The sequence below is a fragment of the Danaus plexippus genome, chromosome 14, assembly GCF_018135715.1.
Source record: "Danaus plexippus chromosome 14, MEX_DaPlex, whole genome shotgun sequence".
In the NCBI taxonomy this organism is placed as follows: domain Eukaryota; kingdom Metazoa; phylum Arthropoda; class Insecta; order Lepidoptera; family Nymphalidae; genus Danaus; species Danaus plexippus.
The window spans coordinates 48,977-68,929 of record NC_083546.1 but is presented as its reverse complement, the minus strand read 5'-3'; the positions used below and the strand labels follow the sequence as shown (position 1 = coordinate 68,929).

Here is a 19,953-nt window from a genome sequence, read left to right as displayed (position 1 = left end):
TCTCGATTCCGTTCTCAGTGTGGGATGTCGATACAGTAACAACACGGTCTGGTGTGAAAGTTTTTATTTGTCAAGTGCAAAACATCTCGTCGTGAGTAAGTCTAAAGAGAGAGCGGCGTCGCCTCCGACCGACGGAAGTATTAAACAAGGCTTGTAATAATAATAACAAGCGCAAAAAGTAAAATAAACTTTAACATCTACAAGTATTACACCTTTTAAATGTATGCGACTAAACAACGCTGAACGTATATTACATTCCACAATAATAACAAAGTCATCTAAGTATAAACAAATGATAAATGTGACGTCTTCGATCGTCTGGACTCTAGAGGGCGGGCGCGAAGCCGATGCGTCGGTTGGCGACGTCGAACTCCGTGTAGTAACGGCCGATGAACACGTCGCCCAGGATCCACAGCGGACCGGCCGGCGGCGGGATGTCCAGCCCCATGAAGCCGGACAGACACACCGTCTTACCGAACTGAGACACCTGCACACGGAACAAGCGACCGGCTTAGCGTCATATACGACGTGGCGGACATCAAATCAATTGACATACTGAACGGGCCGAGCTAGCACTGACCCGCAGCACATAGTCGGTGCCCTCCAGCGTGAACTTCTGGTTGGCGATGGTGAAGGTGACGGGCGGCAGGCGAGGGATCAGGGAGCAGTCCAGTGCGAATTGACCGAACGCCATCGGCGTCGCGCCGATCTTGGCATTTAGGGCTGCCACCTCCTCCACCGGGCCGCCTATCAGGGAGGTACCCGTGTCCGCGATGGCCTGGCAACCCTGAAGAGAGACGAGGCTCAGAGAAAGATTCTCAAAAGATAAAGTGATTATCGGCTCATATGGAAGCTCACTCGTTTGCAAAAGCTGGATCCGTTGACGAGAACGCCGTCCATTTGGAATTGCCAGTAGGTGTCCTTGGAGAGCGGCACGTAGGTGAGCGGACCGCGGTAGTGAGCGGGGTCCGAGCCTCCCAATACCAGCTCACCGCCCTGCGCCGCCGATGCGTCCCTACCATACGGACCTTATGTATTAACATCTGATAGAATTCATCGAACCGAACTTTAATCTCACCTCCCAGACGGAAGAAAAAAGGGTTTTTATTGTTTATGTAATGTTTATAGAACCTTACCAAAATCTTAAAAAGTATATTACCTGTTGAGGTAGAAGCTGAAGACGGGCGCCACCAGGCCTTGCTTCACCATGTTGTCAAACACCGGCGTCACCCCGTCCACGGCGATACTATACGAGGAGCACACAAACACTCTCACATATAAAAATAAATAACTCGATTTCAGAGCAATTGTTCACATTCTGCCACAAATAGTTCGAAGTGTTAACAATGAATGTTATAAATTTTTATCACCTGGCGAATGCCATGCCAAGAATGCCATCAAACTTGGCGGCCACGAATGCCAGCCCCGGCTCCGACATCGCCTCCGCGAACGTCTGCGACTTCACCGTCATTCCACCCAGCTGCATGATACCACCAAACACACATTTTAATTACGTAATAAGTTATTATCACTAAAAACACTACGTCGTCCAAACGTTAACAGAAGCCATCTTTACTAATACGATTTCCATATAAACTTATTAATTTAGATCATCTTTTACTGAACCGTTTGCCAACGACGACCAACGACTTGATTCATTACGGATGAGCTTTGTACTAACGGTGACGTCATCGACGGAGAGGAATCCTGACAGGGAGCCGGAGCCGTAGTGGATGGCGAACTCCGTGCCGTTCTTATGATAAGACTTGGACTTGCTGCTGTCATACTTGTTGTGGAGAACTGCCAACAGAATGTTCTCCCATCATTCACTGATTGAGACTAAGGCATGCAGTACATTGTTAGTGCAATATCACACACTCTATATTTAGCAAGTTACTGGTTTCGATAAACCCTTGGCAATATGACTCGGGATCCACTTACGACAGGCGATGTTAGTGTAGTGGCATTTCTTGGACGGAACCCAGAGATTGGAGGAACCGGTGTCGAACACCACCTTGAAAGTCTGGGGAGGGTTCCCGATCGAAATGGGACCGTAATATTGAGCCTGAAACACACACAATGATAAAAATGATCATGTTTACTCATAACCACAGTTATGATAAATATACAAACCGTCCTCAAACACATATCACGGCTTTATATAATTCTCAATAAATGAGTCATTTGACTTTCATTGCTTTAGTTAGAGTGGGTGTTGCCTTTATATCAGTTTTTATTTATTTTAACTGAAACAAAGTTCTAGTTTGTTTGAGTGGGCGAATTTAGAAAAACAGAAAATTCCAGTTTTTGTAGAGTAGAGGGAAGTTGTTATTAAAGTCAAACATTTTAATACAATGATTATGAAACCTCAAAAGTTGTCACTATCTTAGTATCTTCTGCTCTGAAAATTAAAAGTTCACCAAACAAGTATGTTAAACTTGTATTATGAAGAGCTGATCCAGGAAATGGCCTGCAGAACTATAATTCACTTTTCATTATAATATTGAGACACATTATATCCTTTCCTTTCCATGTATTTCATAAGTTTAATTCACATAATATTGATTAAGTAATGTTTACATATACAAAACAATATAATGAGTTCAGGCTTATGAGTAAAGTGGTCAGTGACACAGATAAGGTGAAGATAGAGGAAGGTTATCAATGTTATAAAGACAACAAGCCCAGACAACAACACTTTAACAATAATATTTATTAGTAATTAAGTGTTTAATTAGATTAAATTATGTCAATAGAGCGACATTTATAGTGGACTAGTAAGTAATAAACATTTAGGAATAAAATTAACATATGAACTACATACATCTAAATAGTTGGAGAGAGGTTCAGGAGCAGGCCCACCGGTGGCATACTTGATCCGGGCCATGTGCAGCTCCGTGCCCACTTCGTGGAAGTGTTCCCGGACGGTCTTCATGCGGTACAGAGGCACCCTGCACATAATAAACGATAAACTTGTGGATTTATCGTCACCGGTTAATTCCGTTTATAGGACGCTATTTACCTCATAAGACTGGCTGCGCATGTTGCCGTCAGAGCCATAAATAAAACAAAATATTTTCCAAACATATCTGCAAGTCACTTTGGACTCTGTAAGTAAAAAGACATTTGTGATTTTAAATAGGAATTAAATCGAAAATATGTAACAAATATTACCACTACGCACTACTAATAAAGAAATTGCCGCCTCCTTGTGAGTGTGCGTATTCCAGACGTAGTATTGCAACTAAATACTGAATAAATTACCGGCACTGCTACTTATACGATCGACAATTGTTTAATGTTTAGTAATTTCATTATTTGTGACAATCATTTTGACAATTGACAAATGTAATGTAAAGATGAAAACACATCAGATATTGTTTGTAATGACATTATCTTGTAATGCGTAGTGCTCATGTATGATAACAATTGCTAATGTAACGTCATAAGTATTTAAAAAATATTTTAATGTCACAAACCTTAAGAAGCCAAGTATATTAAATTAAAATTATATTTTAAACTTTACCTTGTCCCTAAATCTTTCTTAGTTGTCACTAATTTTACAACCAATTATCTAGACCAATTTTCAGGCATATATATCTAAGTTTCATCCCTGAACACTATCTGGTAATATGTCTATCGATGTATCTGATCATGAACTTTCAAGCCTGAAAGGAGAACGTAGAACGGTACAAGTCGGCAGATTGAGATGAAATGCGACAATCATAATAAGAGGCAGAGAAAAACAATCGGACAGTGACTGTTTTAACCTTGGAAAATGGGATATAATGGGATATACTAATGTCTCGCTATTCCCTTATACACTGTAATATCGCAAACCATTTTTTAAATTCGTAAGGAACCACAGCGAATTAACAAAAATTTCTCAACAATTTTGTTGCAAAGATTTCCACCAAGATAGAATGTGCGTTGATATGATGACAGATTTGTAAATGCAAGTTAGTAGATATATATTCTCCTAATTATAAATATTCATAAAAAAATGGTTTTCCTGCACTATCCTGCAGCCTGATCTCAGACTATATGAGCTATATGAACTCTATTTACAGAGTAATCTTTTATTTTCTCACAGAGTTTCATAGATACAAACAACATGAAGAGTTAGATCTTTGTCTCAAACGGAGGAGGTTATTGTATAATGGGCTATTGGTCAGTCCAATTGACTAACCAATAACCCATTACACAATTGACTAATACCACACGTATGAGAGATTTTAATGAATTCTAGAGATTCGGTTCTTTTCTCATTCCACTGGATTTTAATACCACAAAATATTTTAATCGAAAATAAGAAAACGCAATGGAAAATAAGCAAAATCAATAATCTATTTTTAAGTAAGTATACTGTGTATATATATTGTAGGAATATGAGAGGGTAGAAGAGAATCAATGTAGGAATATGAGAGGGTAGGAGAGACTCAAACGACATATAAGCCGTTGTCAGAGGACATCAGGGCTCTTTTTTCGTTCGTAACGCGCGTTGGTGTGATAGTTTAGTCGTTAGTAGATTTTCGAAGTGTGTTTAAATCTTTCGATTGTATTATATTCGGATTTCATTTAACGATTAGTTTAAATCAAGATAGTTGAAAGTTATTCATTTAGAATTGTTTTTATTTTTGTGTAAATTTAATAAATTTGCAGTGGAATTGTATCGAATGTTATTTTTTAAAAAGTCAATTCTTACCTTGTTTCTAAGATCAGAAGTGGGATACGTACCTTGAGAACCCCGTTTGGTAAGGCCTTGTTATTTCAATTTACCCACACATTATTTTTTTTTGTGTTTTATTAAATATTTCTTTATAACTTTTTTTTTAGACACTGAGTTATTTTAAATATCGTGTTACGTTATTATCGAGAATATTAATTTGTGTTAATTACTTTGATTAAGCGGTGAGTAAGCTTTTATTGCGTTTGTTTGTTGATACGTTAATTTCTAGCGATCATACTTATTTAATTATTTTATTTTGTTACTAAAATGTCTGAACGTGAACGCAATTGTAGCCGCAGTGGTCTTGATAGTAATCCTCGTCGTGATCGTAGCTAGAGTCAGGGTAATAGTTCCCGTGAGTAATCCTTTGATGAGAATAACATGTTGAGACTTGATATGGAGGCAATGATGTCTCGTCTTAAAACGTTAGAGGCGAAAACAAGGGCTTCGTCCATGCCGCACCGCGCGTCGGTGAATTCACACGACTATGAGGAATTGCGTTACAAAGGTTTGACGCCCGGTAGCGTTAGTAATAGGCAGTCATCACGACAGTTGCAGACACCAACGCGCGTCCGCGATATATCTCGCGTTTCCGATCGTCGTGTACCCTATAGAATGCGTGAATTATCGTCGATAGGGCATCTGGTTTCTCCGACGCATGTGACTTGACGTGAAGCTACCATTCAGAATGTTATCATCATCAGGATCCGAGACCTCGCTCGATCACGACAAGTAGGCGACGCGGGTATACCGTTGGAATTAGTACAGGCGAGTGTTACCGATTGCATTGCTAGTGCCATCAGATCAATTAGTACGGCTGAAAAATCTCGGTATTACTATATTTCGAACTTTGACCCAAATCTACACAATTTTGACGATTAGTGCATACAAATTGATTGCGCGAAAGTTTTAAACAATTGGAATGATTTAGAATGCCTTTCACGAATAGGAAATTGTTTGTTAGGGGATGCGAAATCTTGGCTCAATAAATGGGTGTCTAGCTACCGTAGTTGGACCAATTCTAAGAAAGAATTCAAACCTTTATGTCCTGAAGTACCAGATTTTGCTGGAATATTGTTTGAAGTTATGTCTAAGAATTCCAATCACTATCCAACGTACGCGTAATATGTACGCCGGTCGATACTTTGCTTACGTATAGTGCAAGGACTCGATGAGGAGCTTATTTCGGTTATAATTATTCGCAGTGTCATTGATCCAAATATTAGGGCTACGGCGACAAATGCTAAACTATTTCCGAATGATTTAGTCGAATTCTTTTCAATCTATGTTAAACCAAATACAATTAGTGTTTCGAGACAACTATACTCGCGTTCGGAATTGTGAAACGTTACGACAGATAGACGATCTCTGGAGTATTCACGTAAACGTAATCTGAGTGATATCAGGTGCTTTATCTGTGGGCAGTTGGGGCAAAAAGAAGCTTTGTGTAGTAAGAGACCCAAAATCGAACGGTTATCAGGGAGTTTATCAAATAGTGAGGGCGTTAAGTTATCTAGGCTCAAATCATGCACATATTTTATGAATTAATGGTGATGATTGTTCAGTCTGATGTTTCGATGACAATTGATACACCTCTGGTAGGTAACTATTTAGAGAGGGTTACTAAGAGGATAATTAATGAATGCTCTCGGTACTTGATTACGGGAACTGCTACATCAACCGTAAACATAGGTAGCATGTCAATTAAACTTAAATCCAGCATTCCTGTGTATAATCGGTCATATCAACTCTCACACGCTGAAACGATCCGTGGTCGTGACATAATAACAGATTTGCTTGAAAAGCAAATAATAAAGGAATGCTCGTTTTTAGCTACCACTATTGAATACCTGGGTCGTACGATTAGTAAAGGTCAGGATAGGCCAAGTCGTCAGAAAGTGCGGGCCTTAATTGATTCAGCCGAACAAAAAAAATCTTAAGCAAGTAAGGCAATTTCTGGGGTTAGCTAGCTATTTTAGGCGGTATATAGTTGGGTTGGCCCAAAGGGCTGCTTGCATAGCGGCACTTACTAAAAATTAACTTTCATTGAGGTGCTGAAAAACAGGCCGCTCGTGACTACATCATAGATTGTCTTACAAGTGAGCCAGTACTCGCCATGTATGATCCTACGCTGCCAATAGAAATACTACACAGATGCGAGCTCGATTGGTTACGGAGTCGTCATGATGAGAGTGCATAAGGGAAATCGTAAACGAGTACTGCCTTATTGTAGTAGACTCACTCAGGGGGCTGAGAGGAAGTAGCACTCATACGAACTGAAGACGCTGGCAGTGATTAAGGTATTAGAGTATTTCAGGCATTATCTTGTGGTTGCACACTTCATCGTGGTTACTGACTGTAACGCGTTAAAACTTACCCAACGTAAGAAAGACTTGTTGCCAAGGGTGGCTCGGTGGTGGGTATATCTCCAAGAATTCGATTCTAACCTGGAATATAGAAAAGGTTGTTTTTTTGTCCCATGCAGATTATCTTAGCCGCAATCCGGTTAACTTATGTACCATTAAAAGACCGCTAAATTGGGCGCAAGTTGCTCAGGCTTCTGACGAGAAAACTCACTCTCTAAAACAAAAACTGGTGAATGGGCAGTTAAACCTCAGTCGTTATGACATCCTTTAAGTCAAGCTCTCACCTATTGGTGAAAATCCTAATTTTTGTTGTTATATTCCAAAAGGCCATAGACTGTCTTATGTGTATTTTCACGACGAACATGATCATCAAGGGGTTGATAAAACTGTAGACTTGATAACAAAACACTTTTAGTTCCCAGGGTTGAGAACATTTGCAAAGAAAAAAAAAATACATTTCCCATTGTTTGGTTTGCCTTTCTCATAAAAAGGTAGCTCGTGCTCTTTCACGGCTCATTCATTCATGGGAGAAAACCAGACGTAGCATTTGAGGCAGTCCATATGGACACCTTGGGCCCCCTACCAGAAACTGACGGTCACCGTCATGTACTTATTATTATAGACGCGTTTTCAAAATTTTGTTTATTGTATCCCATGTTCCGACAAGACACTGACGAACTAAAGCAACACTTCACTACCATGGTGTCTCTCTTTGGAACTCCAAAATTAATTGTCACTGATCGGGGACGCATGTTTCAATGTTTCAAAGCACTGATTTCCTTAATTGGGTCAAGGACTTGGCCAGCTGTTTTGTTGAGGTTACAGCTGATCCTAAACATAACAAAACGCAAGACAACTCGATATTCTGCTTTAAACCTGCTTATAGGTGCTGAAGCTGCCACACCGCTCATACGTAGTTTGATACGAGACGTTACTGTTGAAGGCTCAAGTGGTAATCGAGAAGTCCTTCGTCAAATGAGTCGTCAGAGGGCATCTAAACTCCTTCGTGCCAACTAAACTCGTCAAGATGCCTATGCTAACTAGAGACGTAAACAGCTAACTCTTTTGAACTAAATTCCTTAGTTTTTGTTAGCAAGGTGGCTCAGACAACAAGGAAGCTGGACTCATGTATGCGGGGACCACACCGGGTTATGAAGACACTATCACACTGCCGATATGAGCTGCAGATGTTAGCTGGCTCATACGGCAAATCGACTCGAGCAGCTGCGGAATATATGGTCCCGTGGAAGTGAGAATGGACTCCCGATGTGTGTTCTGCTTTCTTTGATGGTGAGGTATTTGCCTTATTCTGCCTTAAATTTTGACTAAAACTCCTTTTGAGATTTTATTGAAACTTAATCCCATTGTGTTATTTATTTTAATTTTGTTTTGACACAAATCTCTAAATGTATTGGGGTTAAAGCGAGGAGACATGAGTTACTTGTTACGATGTGAGCGTTTGTCTTGGAGTGTATCGGACACGCTGTATTAGAGGTTAGATCTCTGGGTCTGGGATAGCTGTCTTGGAGTGCATCGGACAGGCTATGCCAGAAGTGGCACTGTGCCTGGGACAACCGTTTGCCTTGGAGTGCATCGGGCCCGGTTGTCCTAGAAGTGGTGTTGTGTCTGGGATAACCGATTGCCTTGGAGTGCATCGGGCCGGTTATCCCGGAGGGGACGCTTAGGTTGGGATAGCCGTTTACCTTGGAGTGCATCGGTTTCGGTTATCCCAGGAGGGACCATAGGCCTGGGATAATTGTTTATCTTGGAGTGCATCGGATACGTTATCCTGAGGATCTGGTCTCTTGGTTAGGAATTAATTTAGTATGTTTGGAAGCTTGACTTTGATAGTGAGTTGTCTATCGAGCTGTGGTTGTAAAAGATCATGAGTTTATTTATGGGATGTTGGTCGGCCAACATTGCCTGTATCAGATGGTATGTTTTGGAACATGTTTTTATAATAACCTTCACACACACACCAAGTCATGCCTCAAGCAATTCCTTGTGGGTCTCTGACGAGGTGTGAGGGGGCGATCTTCCGACAAGTCCCGCCCCAAGTGGTTGGTTATTGGGATGTTTTACAACCACTTTAGCTCACTTTACATTGACGTTAACCATGATGTTACTGTTGAGTTAAATCAAAAATCGAAAAGATTTCTGCCGTTATATTTCTCAATTTCAGACATAGACAATGAGGGAGAAGAGTTGTGTCATGACGCCAACTTGCCTCCGGAGGTTGACCTGCCTGTGGAGGGGACTGAGCCGCAATCAAGCCCGTCTGGAATGTCAAGACATTCAAAACTGAATACGTCTAGAGCGAATGAAAAGAATTTCCTGCCCTTGGTGCTAATACTACGTTTTGGACGTCAAGAAAGTTAAACACAAAGGAGCCCGGGGACGTGCTCATGTCAGGAAAGGCCGTGTAGGAATATGAGAGGGTAGAAGAGAATCAATGTAGGAATATGAGAGGGTAGGAGAGACTCAAACGACATATAAGCCGTTGTCAGAGGACATCAGGGCTCTTTTTTCGTTCGTAACGCGCGTTGGTGTGATAGTTTAGTCGTTAGTAGATTTTCGAAGTGTGTTTAAATCTTTCGATTGTATTATATTCGGATTTCATTTAACGATTAGTTTAAATCAAGATAGTTGAAAGTTATTCATTTAGAATTGTTTTTATTTTTGTGTAAATTTAATAAATTTGCAGTGGAATTGTATCGAATGTTATTTTTTAAAAAGTCAATTCTTACCTTGTTTCTAAGAATATATACACGTTCTATAAGACTATCTGAGTGAGGTGATTTTTTTTATGTCCCAAGTTATATGTAGCTTTCTTTGAGGGGAAAATCGCAAGCGCAAGCGGTACGCGATGCGCCGTACGCTAGGGTGTGGTTATGGTTCTGACGAGCTACCCTTGTTCGTCGTTCGCAGACCCGTGCTTAATACAGTGGCTGAAGATCGTCTTGTGATATCCAACACCCGGGGCGTGAAGAGAATCGTTCCCTCACGCGATCGACCTTCTCCTTAGCTAGCATACTGCTTTGCAGAAGAAATAAGGACTATATCGGGGATTCCATCTGGACCACTGGACTTCCTGACGTAGAGGAATGACAGGGCGTCTTGCATAACGTTCTGCATGAAACGTATATTGCGCATATTTTCCCTGCACTGCTTGATGGTACGCGGGGCCTTTTCCTCGTCAACAACAGTGCACAGAAGGCCAGCCTTCTCTTTTGCAGCATGAGCCAGCGACCCTTTAGGATTGTGAAAAAACTAGAGAGCGCACATAGAAATTGTCTTCTACCGTTTCAGCGAGAAACCAAAATGAACGAGTTCCCGAGAGAACATAGGTATAGCGAGTAGTTATATTGATAGGGTGTGCCCCACATGTGTGCACATCAAGGAGAACCCATTTATGTTTTGGAGGCTTTGAAGATAATGTGGTAGATGTTTGCCAATACTGAGTTTTGCCACCAACATTACAACAAGAAAATTGGTGCTCCCCTGGAAGTGTTTGGTTTTACGGTATGTGATGAGGTGTATCTGCTAGTTTTTGGAGCGGAACGCTAAGTCCCTGTCTTATTGGGACTGATGGACAGTTTGACCCCTTTGCCCTATCCAGTGATTGTTTACAGTGTAACCAATAAAACGTCATTCGTGAAAGCCTGGAAGTAGCCCGATATTTATGACCTCGATGAGAATATTTTCTAAATGTGAGGGTCGCAGGTAAAACTGTATGCAGCTCTTGGACATAGTTTTAGAAACTCTATATACGTAAAAGTGCATGACTGTGAAGTGTGAGCTATGATTTGGGTAGCTGAGCACGAGTTTACACATTTCGGAGACAGCCGATATGTCTTCGAAGACAGCAGGCCACCGAGCATTGCCAAAGCGGGCTTAACATAGAGGGATACGACTACAGTAACCAGTTTGTCAGTCTTCGCTTATCAGATTTGGTCTATGGCTGCGTTAATAGTAGCCGTCGTGCCAATGAAGCCTAAATTCGAACTGGTTCTTGTTCAATTTACCAATCTTACCTGCGCCGTATGTTACACGGTCGATGAAGAGCTTTTCGAGACGCTTTCCGAACACTCGCAATAATTCAATTGGTCTGTAACCAGTCCATTCAGCAGGGTCAGCCTTGTTTGGTTTTGGATGATCTTAATAAATATTTTCGTCTACTATCGGGGACAGTGACGAAGGAAAAGGTATCCATTCATTATATCAATCATGTGTTAAAAGTATTCCATGACACACTATAGGCAAATGTCAGCGGTCAGTCCGTCGAGTCTGGGAGCTCTTTTCGGATACATTCCCTTAAGGGTGCATTTTCATTGGTCGATAAGGCCCGCATCGGGGTGCGGGAGATTTCTGTAACGCATGCCATAGGGCCCGCAAAGAGTTTATCGTTTTCACTGGTCGTCAGAGCCCGCATACGGGGTGCGGGTGATTTCTATAACACATGCGAATTCCGTTATTCCGGAATGCGGATATCACCCGCACACGTTTAATCGACCGAGTTATCGACCAGTGGATTTCATTGGTTGTTAGCTCGCATGCGGGTACTCCCCACAATCGGGCTAACTACCGACTTATCGACCAATGAAAATGCGCCTTAAGTGCCTTTAGACTCGCCACAGACAGATCCTTCATAAATTTTATTTGAGTAACGCTGTATTTTGGAGTTGAAGATCACCTGTTTTATAGGATTGAAAAAGTCTTTTAAATGAAACTAATATATTTCGGATATATCACGCGAATTTTATTATTTTAAAACTACGTGATCTCGACGTTTCGATTACTTTTCAGCAACTGTGATCACGGGCAGACGAGATGTGAATGTCTGTCAATTGGTCCTATTATTTATCATCTACCTCCATTGATTTCTTAGTTTTCTGGCGTACCGCTCTGGATGCTGGCAGAATGCGCTTACGTTGTCGCGAGGTCCTGCGGTGTGGTCACGGACATGGGATTTGATATTTTTAAGAAGCGGGTTCCAGGTGTTGGATAGATTCCAGCCATCTTCTCTATTGAAATTCGGATGTTTTTTAATTTCAATAGCCTCGCGGATTAACCTCGGTATGTACTTGTCTTCACGAGCGAGGATTGGTGGTTTATCAAAACGAATTTAATGGCCTGGTTTGTCCATTCTGTGTTCACACACTGCTGACTTCGACGCGCGCCTATTTTTCCTCTTTGTCCTCCTCCTGATGCTCCTCTTTCTTTGTCCAATATATGATAAGCCACAATCACAGATTGTGATCCGTATGCATCCGCTTGTTGCAAAGGAATGTTACTCTTGATAGGTCTTAAGAAGTGACCACACCGCAGGACTTCGCGACACCGTAAGCGCATTCTGCCGGCATCCAGACCGGTATGCCAGAAAATTAAGAAATCGATGGCGGTAGATGAAAAATAACAGGACCAACTGACAGACATTCACATCTCGTCTGCCTGTGATCACGGTTGCTGAAAAGTAACCGAAACTTTGGGATTATTATATAGTTATAAAACATTAAAATTTGCGTAGTATTTCCGAAATATATAAGTTTTATTTAAATGAATGAAACTCGCGAAAGTCTAAGATCTCATTATTTGAAAAAAGGCTGTCTGTTCAAAGGCTACAATTTGATGTAAAATAGGAGTTGGTCATATTATTATAAAACATAATAATAATATCTCCATACCTTCGCTAAGAACGAACCAGCTTGCAGTCTTCCGATAACATACTGAAATATCTTGAAAGGAAAAACTATTTTCGCGCTATAAGCTAAGTTCTAGTTTGCTTTCAAGATATACAGATAGATATGAGCGAATTAATGTACATTTGAAGATTAGTAACATGCAGGTAGGTGCAAGTAAAACGCCTAACACGTGTTAGCGGTTCCCAAACATTAGTATCGATCTACTGGTTCAAGTCTTTCATTAAGGCATTGTTTATAACGACGTGAAAAAACATTAACACATTCAGGTTTTTTTCTTACAGAGAACCAGGATTGTGATGAAGAGGTGAAATAAATAGCCTACTTTATGTCACTTTCCGTGTATAATAGTGCATGAACGTGACGTATGTCTGCGTGTTGAAAGTCCGAGCCGACAGTCGTCAGCATCTCCACCCGTTTCTTGATTTATAAAATGTAAATTAAAACTATAGTCATCGAGTCCTCTCGAGTGAAACCATTTTGTGTATCGAGAATAAAGTTTATTTTATAAATCGAATAACAACTATTATAATTTGGCCTCCCTCGCATCGCCCACGACGCCGAGGCGCTGCGCCCTTCGTCCGCCGTGTGCTCATAGCCTAATCATGACACCAAGTTATAAAAACTCGCGAAACTTCGAAATCGGAACCCTAGTACTAGTTCGCGCCAAAAAAATTACACCATCGACTATCGACTGCGAAGGAGCGCCTCCCGCCTCGAGCTAAGAGGTTCCGACGTCGAAGCTCGGCTTCAGTGCACTCTTCATATCTGAAACGTCGAAGGCACAACACGTTGTATGGTCGACCGTGCCTCGCTCCCGACACGACTCACGGGCAACCGAGCAGGAGCTCACGGAGCCGGAGATGACCGGTTTTGTGCATTCTCTGTCGCTCCCGGATGAACCTAGTCCGAGGCGATCCTCTTACAAAAAGTTATATAAATGTAGATCGAATATAATATACTTCACTTACGTTAACAATTGTCAAAAAGGACGGTTCAAATCTAAACACAATACTAAAATAGAAAATACTTTGTTTTATAAAATATCATACAACGACGTAAAGAGATCTCCGCGTCGCCCACGGGAGAGTGCACTGATCGGCCCCGGCCCGGCCTTCCCGCGGCTCGGGGCCTGACGACCCTCCGCACGCACGTCCCCGGACACCTACGACGGCCCGGAGAGAACGCTACATCCGTAGCTCGGGAGACTTACTGGTACACTTCCTACGACTATATTTACAGGAGACATTCCGGTAGCCTCTGGGAGCCCGCCGGCTTGGTGTGCTTGGCGAAATGTCAAACAGTAAGAACACAATACAACCATGTCACAAACACCGCCCAGTTTAATATATTAATGTAAAATAAATATCATTTCATGTATAACAATATTTTTTCGTCCAAAATAAACTCGACAATCTTTAATTTTCTTTTTTGTTTGTAATTTTTCTTCACGTATATCGAACCGTGTCGTTCCTCTGTATCATATAAACGATAACTTAATGATTATGCTCGTTTCTTCTTATATTTTTTTCGTCATTTAGGCGCCCGAAAATCTTTTTCTAAATCATAAATTATTTTTGTACATCTAAAATGAAACTATAGTTTTTATATTTTACTTCTCGATTTCATTGAACCCTGTCAGCTCGTGACGTGATCGCGTCCGCGAGGCAGTATCAGGCTGCCCATTAGAAATGTAAGAAAATCAAATCGAGAAGTGAATCTGTACATCATAGTTTCCTTTTGAATGTGTTCTCGCGCAAGACTCAGATATCAAGATCGTCTTTGTACATTTTCATATATACACATTTATAAATATATATTTTTTATCTTCCAGGTCCTGTCACCGTCCCTCGTGCCGAGACCCGCTGGCGCTCAGTGTTCAGTGTTAATGAGTCTGAGAGGCTACAGGTTCATTGATATGTCTGTCGCGGAGAGGGCGGCCACTACCGCGGCGGCGGACGGTCCTCCACCACCGACAGGTAGAGACGCTCGTCGCGAGACAACACGCGGATGCCGAACGAGTTCAGCGACAGGGGGGCGCCCGGCACGATCTCGATGGAGCCCGCGTTGGCCTGGAGGCAGACACACGGCGTTACACAGGGATAGGGATCCCGGGGGAGGGGGGGCCTCTCATACACACCAGGAACAGCGCGGACAGGAACAGGCGGGACACGTCGTGCGTCTGCTCGGCGGCGGCCGCCAGCACCGCGTCGAAGGCGGCGGGCGAGGGCAGCGCGCCGGCCGCCGCGAGCACGGCCCGCGCACCCTCCTTCACATCGGCGCCGCGCGCCGCCGCCGCCGTGCTGCGCGACACCACCGCCTCGCGCCAGCTCCACCACTCGCAGCCGCTGCCCGGCAACGACTGGAAGCACACGCCTGCTGTTACAAGGGGTCTCCGGGGAGGTCGCGGGATAGGGCGCGTAGGTACCGAGAGCGCGGTGGCGCCGGTGTCGTCGGCGCGCGAGGTGTCGGAGTCGCCGAGCGAGCTCTGTTCGAAGAAGCCGTCGTCGTCGCTGTCGTCGAGCCTGGCGGCGGCGGCCGCGCTGAGCGCCGCCGCCGCCGCCGCCGCCTCCGGCCCGCTCCAGCCGAGGAACCCTGCAAGGAGCGCGGGTCAGAATACTTCATACACACTTTGGACATCGAAAGACTCACACTACGGAGCGTCACTCACCTCCAACGTCCATAGAGTTCGTCACGTCGAAGCCGCGGAATTCTGTAACACGAACATAGTCTGTTGTTGTAATCGTGTGCGGTAACTCTTAACGCGTCTTGTTCTATCTCACAATCAGTCTTCCTCCTCGTCGCCAGTGCCGCGCACTCTCTACATGTGAACGAGCACTGCCTACACTACACACGAACACTGACCTATTCTCATATACAAACATATTTCACAAAACGAGTTTTCGTTGAGAGTTATAATTTCATTTGTGATTTGATAAATTGACTACAGCGCCATCTATCAAAAGTAAACAGATTCCTTATCGAGCGGTCGCTCCTACTGGCGCCGCCTCCCAGCCGGCGCGACACTCATTCTCTATACAACAAGTCACGTCAAACTGTAGAAATGGAGAAAATATTTGCAGTGTATTAAAACTGAGGGTTCGAAGGTCGCCGCCTGGCGCAGCGCGATCGTTTCAGGAGTCGTGAGTTGGTTGGCGGTAAGAGGTCTACTAATGTCGGTCTTGTGCCGTTGGGATAGTTTTATCGCTATTGCGCTCTGATTACTTTTCGGTACCTGTCTCGGCGCGGTGTCCCCGCAGTCCGCGCCGAAGCTCCCTCACGGCGGAGGCGCGGCCCTCCACGACCCTGGCGACCCAGTCCACCGGCAAGCTGAACTCCTCAACACGCCGCAACTTACCTCGCAACTCTGTAAACCAAACACAGCTATTGTTGATCACTGGTTGTAACATCGCCGCTCTAAATTATAAAAAAATGTAGAGCGCGGTAAACACGCGACTAAGATTCTGTTCCACGTTTTAAATATAAAATCTTTTTCTAAAATACTAAAGAATTGTTACTGAAAACATTAGCAATAATACTTTGCTGGTGTTTCCATATTTATATTGTGTCATACTGTCCGTTACTGATATAACTTGACATATGTGGGAAGCTTTTCCTAATATCAGCACTGAGAAAGAAAGTTAAAAGAGATCGTCAGACGCGATGTAGCACAAAAGCGCGGATCACCTTTGCTGATAAGCAGTTTGACTTGTCCGTCCACAATATCCTCAAGTTTGACTTCGCTCCGTCGCTTCCTCCTAACCTCCTTCCTTTGGGGCAGAGGCGTCGAACACGAGTCAGGAGCGGACGGCGGCGGTGAAGAGGGTTGCTCGGGCCGGGGTGAGGAGGGCGCAGGAGGGGGGGAGGAGGTCGCGGGCGGGGGCGAGGGAGGCGCGGCGGCTTCCATGGCCGCACGCAGCTCCAGCAGCGGCGCAGGTCGCAGTCCCGGTGCGCCGCCCTCGGTGCTAGCCAGCTCATCTACCAGCAACCCGTTCTGCAATAGTTTGGACAAAATAAGTGTCTCCGTCTCTTAGACCGCGTCTTCCATCTTAGTGAAGAGTGAGAGCTCACCCGTAGCCTCCACGAGACGTTGAAGTCCGCCAACAGTCCTATGGGCTCCCCGAGGTAATCTGTGAGCTGATGGTCGTGTGAGGAAACGACTCTGGGCTCGAGCTCCACGTACATCCTGGGCAGTGTGGGCGGGGGTCGCGAGGGCCCGGCGTCCCTACGCGCGGCGCCGCAGATCTCCAGCGCGATGTAGTCGAAGTCGCCGCTGACGGACGCCTTCCGTTTCCTCCGGCCGCCGCTGGGAGTGTGCGTCTCGTCGGCCAACACGTTAGTTTCTCTGTAGAAGTACAAATACGCGTCAAAAATCTTGCATTACCACGTTCAAAATAAGAATTAGCTTCAAACATTTTATTTTGTTCATTATAAATTCTTGCCAGATTACCTTTACCTTCACTAATATGAAATAAAAATTTGTATGTTTTATATTATTAAATTGTTTCCTACTTGTTTTAGCAAAAATTACTGTATGGCTTTTCATGAATTTAACATTTTTATAGCTTATATGTTCTATTTAACATTTTTATATAACGGAGCAACATTGACGCTAGAGTTAATCCTAATATGTGCAGTATGGTACAGGCGTAATGTTTTGTGTAAAACATATAGCGGCAGACGGAGCTACGCTTTCTGTAAGCACACTTTTTATTTTTAGCAGACACTATTCATTTCTCTCAACCTACTCACAAAGTTCACAGGAACAAAGTTTCAGGATTAAAGTATTGTCTTTTTTTTTGTTATGCACCAGTGTGGTGTGACTCTGCCGTAATCTACAGTAAATATAACTGTTCTAACATATAACTTCCATTACTTAAACTGTTATTAATTTATTTCTCCAGAGTGGTGATGTCCTCCTCCATATGGAACATCACAATACATGTAGCAGCTGGTAACAGACTGTTTGTAACATTGTTATGGAAGTCTTAAATCTCTTATTATTATGTTAATTTAGAGCACAAAGATAATATTTCCTTAGCCGTCATGAGATAGTGCATGTCCTTGTGGGTGCTCAGGTTAAACAGACATATTGAGCAAACAAAGTGTTCAGAAGTTGAATGCTCTTTTAAATATTCATGTCTTTTGTTAACTTCCTCTTATATTATAATAGTGAGCAATGTTTAAAACGTTGTCTGCGAAATTTGTTTTAGAATTAATGTCTTTTGCAAATAAGATAACATTTATAACAGGTTAACATAAAAAAATAAGTTCTGAGAGGTTAAGTAGCGACAGCAGTGGCACAGGCACAGATAATACAGATAATGCAGTGGCACAGGCTAACAGATAATTACCATACACCAGCAAACATGAATACCATTAGATTAACACATTCTACTCCACTGTGGGAGGATATACTATAATAAGAGTCTCTTAGAGTCGAGAGATGAGTAATGAGATAAAACTTCTTAGCATTCAATGGATTCCCTGTGCGGGCGCCGGATCCATTGCGTTGCAGGGAGAGAAGCTCCAACAGTGCTTGATGTTGAAGCTCCTCTCCCTCTAGTTGTATGAATCTCTCATGTGTTTATACGGGATGTTTATCAGTATGCAGGAGTCAACTCACTGAGTGTTATTGTGAAGCGCATCACTGACACATAGCACATGAGAGTAGAGACAGTCCACTTTGCGACCATAGATACTGGCCGACTGCTGTAGCAAGAGAGCCACCTCTGCAAAATTAGGTGTGTTGTAGCAATGATTGCCACTGGCCTCGGCTTCTAGAGCCTGTTGCCCCGCCTCCGTCAGGTACTCCTCCAGTAACTGGAATATTATAACAATAATGTTTTAACATCCCAAAGGAGCTTGTTGATGTTGTTCATATAGGAAATTTATAAGACAAATATTTAAATAGAACAGGATGGAAAGCCCTCCATCTCCAGATATGAAGGTGTCAAAAGGTAGTTTATAACTACAATATAAAATGTAACTTGGCTTCTAATGTATTCTACAAGTGGTCCAAGGAAATCAAGTTATCTTCCATGCAGCCATTCAACATGTCACACATAACATGCATTTGTTTACATACATAACCCTATAAATATATTACATATTTTGTATAGTTATTAAAACTTTCACATATTTCTGAAAAAAATCTTTTTGATGGTATTATGTCGTGCAATTTCAACGATTAAAAATCAGTAGTAATACTTTGAATAATGATCTCTTAGGAAAATAACAGAACAAACATATTTAATATAAGGATTTTTATTTGTTTTATATTTTCAAATACTTCTAAAAAGCATAAAACAATCTTTTTCTATGTGAAAGTGATGATAGAGCTTGTGACGCCGCCGGTCTCTACACAGTACGATACACCTACAGCCTCACTTACCGCGCTGAGATCCGTGTCGAAACTGCGGCGGACGTCGCTGATTGGCTTCATCAGCTCCGCCACTATCTCCTCCAGCCTTTGGGAATTCATTTTCCACCGACGGTTTCGCTAAGATATATTTCTGAAAACAATGTGTTTCCATTGATAACATAACTCTGAGAGGCGTCGGGGGCACAACACAAGCACATATTAACTCATAATCGCAACTAAGCAGTGGCGCGAAATTTACTGTCATACGCGATTTTTGATTTCCAAAGATACATAAAGCAATTTAAATTTTTACAAAGATATGAAAGGTAATAAAACGGTTTTTAATATACCCCTGACAAGTTTTCAAGTCGGCATCCATCTTAAAAACATAGGATTGTGTGATTAGGAAAAACGTTATGATAAAGGTGGCCATTTATTTACGTTTTCGAGGGAAACAAAATGTGAATCCAATGTTCGCTGTCAAAACTTCGTTCGCGTTCGCTGAATTTAATCTGTTCTCACTCATGTTTGCTTCTTAAAATTGTCTATGATAATGCTATACAATAATTAGGTTATAACTATAACATAATATACCAAGGAAACTAATGTGTAGCCTATTTTAAGTTAAATTCATTAGATGTCCTTATTCCTATTCTAATAATAAAAAGGAAAGAAAATCATTTGAAAAAATAGGTACAGATTATTTTTAAATATTATATTATTTCAACCATTTATGACATTTATACTGTTGTTAGTTTTCGTAAAAAATAAAAATCATCTACTTTTATTCTTATT

The 19,953-nt window shown here is 42.4% G+C and overlaps 2 protein-coding genes and 1 long non-coding RNA gene across 5 annotated transcripts; 1 reads left to right on the top strand and 2 right to left on the bottom strand.

Annotated features, from left to right (window-relative positions):
- Positions 1-49: 49 nt before the first annotated feature.
- Positions 50-3,345, bottom strand: LOC116769836 (lysosomal aspartic protease). The gene is made up of 10 exons (XM_032661033.2): positions 3,185-3,345; positions 3,023-3,108; positions 2,825-2,951; positions 1,942-2,065; positions 1,682-1,800; positions 1,371-1,480; positions 1,160-1,246; positions 859-1,015; positions 581-787; positions 50-487 (listed from the first exon to the last, which is right to left on the bottom strand). Exons 2-10 carry the CDS (start codon positions 3,085-3,087, stop codon positions 326-328), a joined length of 1,158 nt encoding a protein of 385 aa, XP_032516924.1. The 5' UTR covers positions 3,088-3,108; positions 3,185-3,345; the 3' UTR covers positions 50-325.
- Positions 3,346-5,839: 2,494 nt separating this feature from the next.
- LOC133319159 (uncharacterized) lies at positions 5,840-14,371 on the top strand. Of its 2 annotated transcripts, none has more exons than XR_009752845.1 (2): positions 5,840-8,385; positions 13,079-14,371. It is a non-coding gene; the product is annotated as an uncharacterized LOC133319159 (long non-coding RNA). The 2 variants fall into 2 exon arrangements; XR_009752846.1 differs by lacking the exon at positions 5,840-8,385 and adding an exon at positions 9,940-11,300.
- LOC116769835 (uncharacterized) lies at positions 14,120-19,668 on the bottom strand. 2 transcript variants are annotated; one of them, XM_032661032.2, is made up of 10 exons: positions 19,509-19,668; positions 19,189-19,309; positions 18,421-18,617; positions 16,866-17,139; positions 16,482-16,788; positions 16,030-16,161; positions 15,466-15,507; positions 15,223-15,389; positions 14,935-15,156; positions 14,120-14,866 (listed from the first exon to the last, which is right to left on the bottom strand). In XM_032661032.2, the coding sequence occupies exons 2-10, from the start codon at positions 19,276-19,278 to the stop codon at positions 14,738-14,740; spliced, it is 1,560 nt and encodes a 519-aa protein (XP_032516923.2). In that variant the 5' UTR covers positions 19,279-19,309; positions 19,509-19,668; the 3' UTR covers positions 14,120-14,737. The 2 variants fall into 2 exon arrangements, with proteins under 2 accessions (XP_032516923.2, XP_061378543.1); XM_061522559.1 differs by lacking the exon at positions 19,509-19,668 and having other exon boundaries at positions 19,189-19,411.
- Between the last annotated feature and the right edge of the window lie 285 nt (positions 19,669-19,953).

Bases quoted from the DNA above. Each gene is read 5' to 3' on its own strand.
- LOC116769835 (XM_032661032.2), bottom strand. From the start codon at position 19,278: ATGAATTCCCAAAGGCTGGAGGAGATAGTGGCGGAGCTGATGAAGCCA. The intron at 15,508-16,029 runs GTACCGAAAAGT...TTCGTGTTACAG, and splicing joins GGGACACCGCGCCGAGACAG to AATTCCGCGGCTTCGACGTG. The intron at 15,157-15,222 runs GTACCTACGCGC...GTGTGCTTCCAG, and splicing joins CCGGCGCCACCGCGCTCTCG to TCGTTGCCGGGCAGCGGCTG.
- LOC116769836 (XM_032661033.2), bottom strand. From the start codon at position 3,087: ATGTTTGGAAAATATTTTGTTTTATTTATGGCTCTGACGGCAACATGC. The intron at 2,952-3,022 runs GTAAATAGCGTC...TATTATGTGCAG, and splicing joins TGCGCAGCCAGTCTTATGAG to GGTGCCTCTGTACCGCATGA. The intron at 1,481-1,681 runs GTTAGTACAAAG...GGTATCATGCAG, and splicing joins TCTCCGTCGATGACGTCACC to CTGGGTGGAATGACGGTGAA.